General features: G+C 36.4%; 1 protein-coding gene across 1 annotated transcript in view; it reads right to left on the bottom strand.

The window, feature by feature from the left end:
* Positions 1–402: 402 nt before the first annotated feature.
* The window catches only part of LOC106881834 (cathepsin Z), a 41,585-nt gene continuing 33,324 nt past the window's right edge, over positions 403–8,663 (bottom strand). Inside the window, exons 5-6 of the mRNA XM_052968684.1 lie at positions 7,170–7,245; positions 403–4,907 (exon numbers count right to left, since the gene is read on the bottom strand). Of these exons, the coding sequence (XP_052824644.1) occupies positions 4,755–4,907; positions 7,170–7,245 (229 nt within the window). The 3' untranslated portion in view covers positions 403–4,754. The remainder of the gene's footprint in view (positions 4,908–7,169; positions 7,246–8,663) is intronic.

The raw sequence follows: 8,663 nt of genomic DNA, 5'->3' as shown, positions 1-8,663 counted from the left end.
TTCAATGATGTGATTATTTATTTTCAGACTGACATTGTAGAGTAGGTGTGAGTGAGGGGCGTACCTGACCAGCATATCTGACATTTAACAGGTAGAGTATCTGGGCCTGATATGGCTAGTTTAAATGAACATTTGACAGGTAGAATATTTGGGCCTGATATGACTAATTTAAATGCTAAAGGGTTTAACAACAAATTACACTTAATGATTTCTTTTTCTTTTTCATGGCTTAGTCATGTTATAAAAGGAAAAAAAAAAACAAAAAAAACAGCAGCAGCAGTACTGCCCCCATGACTTTCAGAAACATTTTTTCATGCTCAGGATTATCACAACATGGAATAAACTACCTGAGTCAGTTGTTTTGTGCATCAATCCTATCTTTTATCTTTTACTTTTTTCATCTTTTGGATAGTGGCCATACTGGAACACTGCCTTGAAGGGTTTAGTTGAACAAATTGATCTCAGTACTTATTTTTAAGTTTGATACTTTTTTAATTGGTCCCTTTTGCTAAACCACTACGTTACAGGAACATATACAAACCAACACTGGTTGTCATGTGGTGGGGGGTACAAACACACATATATGTACATATACATATATGACAGGTTCCCACATAGCTTCCATCTACCCAATCCACTTACAAGGCATTGATTAGCCCCAGGCTATAGCAGAAGGCACATGCCTGAAATGCTGCACAATGGGACAAAATCTAAATCCATGTGGTTGCAAAGCCAGCTTCTTAACCATACAGACATGACAGAAAAAAATCATGTTTTCTGATGCTCTGAAATATTCTTTCTACAATAGACAGAAGGCATGAAATTTTGCAGGAGGAGACTAGTTGATCATATTGACCCCAGTACTCAACTGGTATACTTATTTCATTGCCTGGAAAGGATGAAAGGTAAAGTTGACCTCAGCAGAATTGGAACTCAGAACATTATATCTGTCTTTAAGACAGATATAATGCTGCTAAGCATCTGGTATGGTAATATGCAACCATCTTCAGGATTGTTCGTGTGCTGGGCAAAATGTTTAGCGGCATTTCTTCCAACGCTATTATGTTCTGATTGTAAATGCCACTGAGGTCAACTTTGCCTTTCATCCTCTTGGGGGTCGATAGAATAAGTATAGTTAGTTGAGCATTGGGGTTGATGTAATCGATTTATGCCCTCACCTGAAATTGTTGGCCTTGTGCCAAAATTTGAAAGCAATACTCAGCAAGCTTGCAGAATTGCAAGCATACAGGGCAAAAATGCTTAGTGGCATCCTGTCCATCATTACGTTCTGAATTCAAATTCCACTCAGGTCAACTTTGCCTTTCATCTATATTGGAATTGAAGCCTTGTGATACCTGTGGAGTATCTCCTTCTCCCATTACAATTATTTCTGTAGTCTCAAGGATCTGGAACTCAAAGAAGAAGCTTACAAACGGAGTGCAATTTAACAGTTGTTTATTTTAGTTCTCGTTCATGTGGCTTGCTCCCAATGACCATCTTTATGGCAGCACGTGGTTTGTTATAGCTCTGTTCATATGAGGTACATTACCTCGGGAGATAACAGGTGAAGTTAGAGCAGGATAAGAATCCGCTGTGAGCTGCCAGCTTGCAGTGATCCTCAGCGTAAATGAGAAGGACGAAAAAGGGTGAGTGTCTTAATTCTCCTGCTTATGTAGTCATTGCCGATGAGTCACGCTGCTGTCTCATGCATGGCAAATGGTTGCAGGCGATATCTCGCTCCTGTCTCAGACATGGTAATGGCTACCAGTGAGATTGTGCACAATATGGCGCTGGCTTCTTGTGCCTCGCTACACATCCTTTTGGGGTCAATAAAATAAATACCAGTTGAACACTGGAGTAGGTGTAATTGACTTATCCCCTTCACTGAAATTGCTGGTCTTGTGCCAAAATTTGAAAGCAATATTCAGCCAGTTTGCCACCTAATAATAATAATAATAAGGAAAATAGCAATAAGTTGAGTAAAGAAAGGCAGTAATGAAAATGAAAAGTCCATGCATAATACACAGAATAATAAAAAAGAACAAAAGTGAACAGTAATAGAGCCATAAAAAGGAAGGATTGCATAAACATCTCAAAAGTAGAGTTGGTGGATTTTGGAAAACATGGAATTTTTGAAGAATGCAGTGTCCTAACAGCTAACAGTCGATGTGGGTAGTTTATTCCATGCATTGACAATTCTGAGTGTGAAAAAATGCGAGTTATGAGTGCCGCACTGTTTTTGATTTTATAAGCTTGTAGAGATATTGAATTCAAATTGACGTTAGTTTCGATAGACCATAATAAAAATTGTATAAAGAAAAGACGACCAAAGAAAGATTTCGACAATATATATTAAAGACAGTCTCATCAAGAACCTTAACCTTAAAATACATTCCAAACTTTAAAACTTCTTTATAGGAGTTATTTCCCTTGCAACCACCATTAAGTTCTCTTTCTTTTTTTGTGCTTCACGTTAAAAAATAATTGTCGTCATCACTCCATGTAGTGGTATTTAATATATAATTATCACTGTATTGATGGCATGTAAAAAGCATATTTTTCAGAAAAAAATGTCTCAAAAACCACCCCATGTCCTATATGAAGGCATAAATACTACATGTTTTTATGCCTTCAAAATTTCTTTCTGAATATGTGCTGCCGAAATAGAGATGCATCTAATATGCATGTGCATCTGTTATGCCATCAAATAAAGTAACTCTGTTCTTCATCTCCATTGGAAAAAATAAAATGCTTTACAGTATTTGTTTCTGCTCTTCACATTCTGAGTTCAAATCTCACTAAGATCAACTTTATATTTCATTCTTCCAGGGTAGATAAAGGGCCAGTAAACTACTGGAGTTGATACAATCGACTGTTTCTCTCCTTCAGATTTCTGGTCTTCTGTCAATGTCAGAAACATCATCATTATTAGTATTATTTGATTTAAGGTGGTGAGCTGGCAGAATCGTTAGCACGCTGGGCAAAATGCTTAGTGGCATTTCATTCACTTTTACATTCTGAGTTCAAATTTTGCCAAGGTCAACTTTGCTTTTCATCCTTTCGGGAGGTCAATAAAATAAGAATATCAGGTGAAGTCTGAGGTTGATGTAATTGACATACACACTTCCCTAAATTTGCTGGTCTTGTGCCAAAATTTGAAATCAGCACTCCAGATCAAATGCTTTGTAAAATTTTGCCCATTGTTATGTTCTGAGTTCAAACTTCACCATGGTTGACTTTTTGTCAGTTGAACACTGGGATTAGTGTAATTGACTGGCCCCTTCCCTCAAAATTTCTGGCTTTGTGCCTATAGTAGTAAGGACCGTTATTACCTGACTTTTTTTTTTTTTTGCCTTTTTCTCCACAGCAACAAACTTTATTCTTTTGCTAAAATTTTAGACTTTTCAGAACTAGTTAATTCTAACACAAAAAACAACAGAACAGAGAAGATTTTATAATTTCTGATACTATACTTTCTTGGAATAGCTAAACAATCCATCTTGGAGTTCTTTCCTATGGCATTCTACTCGCACATCTGTAGTACTGGAGCTGTGACCTTTCATTGCAATGAGAAGCAACTCAATCTGAAAAGACTTTCTGAGCTCCAAACTACCCACCCTGTCAAGTAGTACTACCCATGAGATCCTTTGAAAGAACCCTAATTTGAACACTTGTATTCTGATTGTACTTTTTTGGTGGGGGTCATTACCCAACATTCACAGCCATAAGTGAGGGTTCTAACTGAGCTAACTAATAGGAAACTAATAGGTAATCCAAGAACATGATGGTTGGATAATATTTATAGTCTCAGTTGGTCACACATAGGAATCCAGCTGGAAACTGTAATGAAGGCTGTTTCTGATAGAACTCTATGGAAGTAGTGCCTAAAGACTCTACCCCCATGACTCTCCCAAGAGTAGTGGGCAGAGAATATGGATGGATGACTGGGTGGATGGGGTGAATGGATGGATATTTTACTTATCAGAATAGTTTTCTGCTGAATTGTCAGCATCTTTATTCTGATATTTTCAGTAATATTATTGTATTTTTATCCTAATAGAAAAACATATAGACTGGAAATGGTCTAAGCACATGGTAAATTAGTTTTTATACTTTTTATACACTTCTTGTTAATAACATAACTTTGTGTGAACAGGATATCACCATTAAAAGTGACTATTGTTATTACAACTTATATTCTTTACATACACATGCAGGCACATTTGCACATACACACACATGCATACATACACACTTAGAAAGCATTTTACTTTTTCCCTTTTTACGTAACTCAAACTTATGGAACATTTGATAGCTTATCGTTTTGGATCAACAAGGTTATCTAGAGAGGCAGCACTAAAAATTCCACTTTCTGCTGTGTTAAGCACTCTGTATTCAGGTGTGGACAATGAAAGCAGATTTTTTCCCATGGCAAAAACTGAATTTACTACTACTACTACTACTACAGTTCTGCTATACCAACAACAATGAATGATACTGCCCATGATATATTATTAGAGGTCAGCTCATATGTTGGCAATGGACCACAATTTAGGAGTGTTGACAAGATACACACTACTGATCTCTCAGCTGGTTGCATTGGCATCCATGATGGTGGGTAACTGAGACAGACCAGATCAGCAGGCAGCAGCAATTCCATTTATTCTTTGAGTTTTTGAGTTGGACTTTGGTCAGAGTATACTTTTTTCATACTTCCATTGACCAGTAAAAAGTAACCATGAACTATAGTTGTTTCAATCAACATTATGTATATAAGCATTTAACTTGTATGAAATAAATTTGTAATTTCTTACCCAAAATGATCCCCAGGAATTTCTGCCAATCCAATATTCAATACCAGTGCTATTATCAACTCCCCAGCCAACAATGGAAATAATATGGTTTATCTGAAATACAATATCACATTATATAATTAATGTCACTGTCTCATGGAAATTATACAGAAAACTATCATCATCGTTTAACATCCGCTTTCCATGCTAGCATGGGTTGGACGATTTGACTGAGGACTGGTGAAACCGGATGGCAACACCAGGCTCCAATCTAAATTTGGCAGAGTTTCTACAGCTGGATGCCCTTCCTAACGCCAACCACTCAGAGAGTGTAGTAGGTGCTTTTACGTGTCACCTGCACGAAGGCCAGTCAGGCAATACTGGCAACGGCCACGCTCGAAATGGTGTCTTTTATGTGCCACCCGCACAAGAGCCAGTCCAGGGGCACTGGCAACGATCTTGCTTGAAAATCCTACGAAGGCCAGTCAGGCGGTACTGGCAACGGCCACGCTCAAAATGGTGCATCTTATGTGCCACCCGCACAAGAGCCAGTCCAGGGGCACTGGCAACGATCTCACTTGGCTTGCCTGGTCTTCTCACGCACAGCACATTTATAAATTATAAAAGTGAGTATCAAGAAAAAAAATCAGTTTCTTGTTTATGGAAGGAAATAATGAAAAGGATTGATAGTGAGTAAAAGAAATAGAATTGAGATTGTTTTCTTTTACTTACTGATCATCTTTAAACCTTTGCCTGTCTGAAGCATTTTTATACGTTTATCCTAAACATCCACGCTTGTTTTCAGACCTTAAGTTAACCCTTGTTTTTATACATTCTGAGTAATATAAATCTTTCCTTTCATAAATCCTGAGTTAATTTGATAGTTGAAAAACAGTGGTAATGTGTGTTGCATGGATACCAGGGAAATATATCCTGTGTATCATATGTAATATACAGGACAGGCAAAAATTCAATCTATAATTACAGCTAAATGCTCATTTACTTAAATACCAAACTTGACATTGAATTCATACTAAAATGATCTTGGATTCTTTTTCTGTGATAAGCGCAGATGTGGCTATAGGCCAGGTATGAATGTATTGCTAAGAAGGTTGCTTCCCAACCACATGGTGTCAAGTTCAATCTCACTATATGGTACCTTGGGCAAGTGTCTTCTAATATAGCCCCAGGTCAACCAGAGCTTTGCGTGTGGATTTAGTAAATTTCGTAAACAGAAATTGTGTGGGAGCCTGTTGTGTGTGTGTGTGTGTGTGTGTTCTTGACACTGTGTGATAATTGTCATTCATTTCCAGTATCCTGTGAGAGCATGTCTGACCATGAGGAAATATAACCTTGCTTGGAAATAGGTGAGGGTTGACAACAGAAAGGGCATCTGGTTGTTAAAATCTTCCTCAATAAACTTTGTTTGACTCATGCAGCAGCAGTATCTGTCATTAATTTGCTACATATAAAATGTTACATTCTATTATGCTGGGGTCACCAAAATGTAATTTTTTATATGTACAAATACATGGCCAACCCACCTCTGTAAGAAAATATTATTAGTAGCAATGGTCTTTATTTTATCATTACAATTTCAAATATAACTTCTTCAAGTTCTTGTTGTAAAATGATTATTTTCCGCTCTATAGTCCATCTTGTGGAGTTAAGTTTATCTGTGACTGACTGCTGGAAAAACATGAAAAAAGGAGGGAGAATGAGTAAAAAAATTTAGACAAGTAGAGAGGGCGATAGTTGTGTAGTCACATGGTGACAAGCCATACATGAAGTGCTCCTTTTGGCTAGGGGCCAAGCAAAAAAATAGAACCAAATTTGGGTTCTGTATTTATATATTTTCTAACTAAATTAGATCAAGCTAAACAAAGGATTTTCCATCTCCTATCTGCCTTGAACTAAGTTTGACTTGAAAAGTTACAGGTTAACAGCTAACACTCATAAATTTCTTAGTGCAAAAGCTGAGAACAATAGGAAGCAACTTGTAGAAAAATCTAGGCTAGGTTTCTAATCTTGGCTGAGAATCTAGGAAGCTATTTGTTACAACATTTTCCCTTTCTTTTCAAGCATTATACTAATAACTTTCTGAAAACTTGTCCCTCTTGTGTTTTTTCTTGTTTTTGCTCATTCACTTTATATCAAAGACCTTCCTGATAGCAAAAATGTATTTTGTGATAATGACTAGTGCAATATAGTCATTGCTATGTGCAAAATAATACAATACCAGAATATTCTACTTGAAAAAGGAGTATTTTCACTCCAACATAGAACAAAATATTATATCTTAATAATCATTCAAATTTTAAAATCAATGAAATATAGGAAAAACAAACAAAAAGAAAATCAGAAGTGAATACATACAAATATTTCTTTATTATATTCTTTGTACACACCACCAGCATAATCCTCAAATCTATTTGTGACCATCATTCCACAGCTATAAAATAAATTGTTTAAAAATAATGAAAATTTAAATATAAATGCCGAAATATATTTTGCTGTGACTACAGAGGCTCGTTATGCCAATATTAACACACACACACTGGTTCAATTCCACTCCTTTATAATTAGTCAATTGGTTAAATATCCAACTAACTAATTGATTATTTGTTTAACTTGGTTAAACAGTAAGCCATTTATTTGTTTTTGTTTGTCAAAGCTCTTTTGTTACTATTTGCAACCTTCTCAGTGACTTTTCTCTTAGTCCATTATGCAGGCTGCGTTTGTCTGAGACCTTGAGTGTGCAAAAACAAAGGAAAATAGATGATATCAATAAAATTAAAGGTTATAATTCAAAGACCTTTGAAGGATTTATAAGCACTAAAACTTAGTTCCAGTTCTATATTAACTGTGAAATTATATTTCATGGTTATTCTAGTAATGATGTCAAATGTCTACCACAAAAATAGAATTGGCATTTTCAGCAAGTTATGTTGCCTCAATGAACTTTATATAAACACCAGCACTGGCAAGGTCTGTTTTGGCATGTTTCTTACAACTGGATGCCCTTCCTAATGCAAACTACCTTACAGAGTGAACTGAGTCCTTTTTATGTGGTGCCAGTACTAGCAAGGTCTGCTTTGGCATGATTTTTACAGCTGGATGCCCTTCTAAATACCAACTACTTTACAATGTGGATTGGATGCTTTTTATGAGGCACCAGCACCAGCCAGGTTATATATATATATATATATAGAGAGAGAGAGAGAGAGTCCGGCAAAATGATCTGACACATTTGTAGGTTTAATAAAAGGCAAATAAATTAAAGTTACAAAAAAGTTTTTTTCATTTTCGAAAGGTACATATAATGCCATTTTGTTTTGTTTCGTTTCTTTGAAGAAGACAACGTTACAGTGACTGTGAACTCTGATCGATATTGTGAGATGCTAGAGAATTTTCTCAGACCCAAATTGAATATGCTCCATGATACGGAAAATGTTTGGTTTCAACAGGATGGGGCAACAGCCCACACTTCTCGACGTGCGATGGGAATTTTGAGCGAGATGTTTCCTGGTCATTTAATCTCATTGCGCGGTGACATCGGTTGGCTCGCCCGATCACCTGATTTAAATCCTTGCGATTTTCTCCTCTGGGGATACCTCAAGTCAAAGGTATACATTAATCGCCTTCGATCTATTGAACAGCTTAAAGATGCCATTTGTCAAGAAATTGCTGCCATTCCTCATGAAATGATCCGCCGAGTTATGGACAACTTTCATGAACACCTTCGACAGTGTGTGGACAATAACGGCTCCCATTTGACTGATTTAATTTTTAAAACCAAATGAAACAAAATGGCATTATATGTACTTTACAAAAATAAATTTTTTTTTTTTGTTAAATCCAAAAATGTGT

This window comes from Octopus bimaculoides, chromosome 6, assembly GCF_001194135.2.
Source record: "Octopus bimaculoides isolate UCB-OBI-ISO-001 chromosome 6, ASM119413v2, whole genome shotgun sequence".
Classification (NCBI taxonomy): domain Eukaryota; kingdom Metazoa; phylum Mollusca; class Cephalopoda; order Octopoda; family Octopodidae; genus Octopus; species Octopus bimaculoides.
The sequence above is the reverse complement of the archived record's forward strand: the minus strand, read 5'-3'. Positions and strand labels throughout refer to the sequence as shown.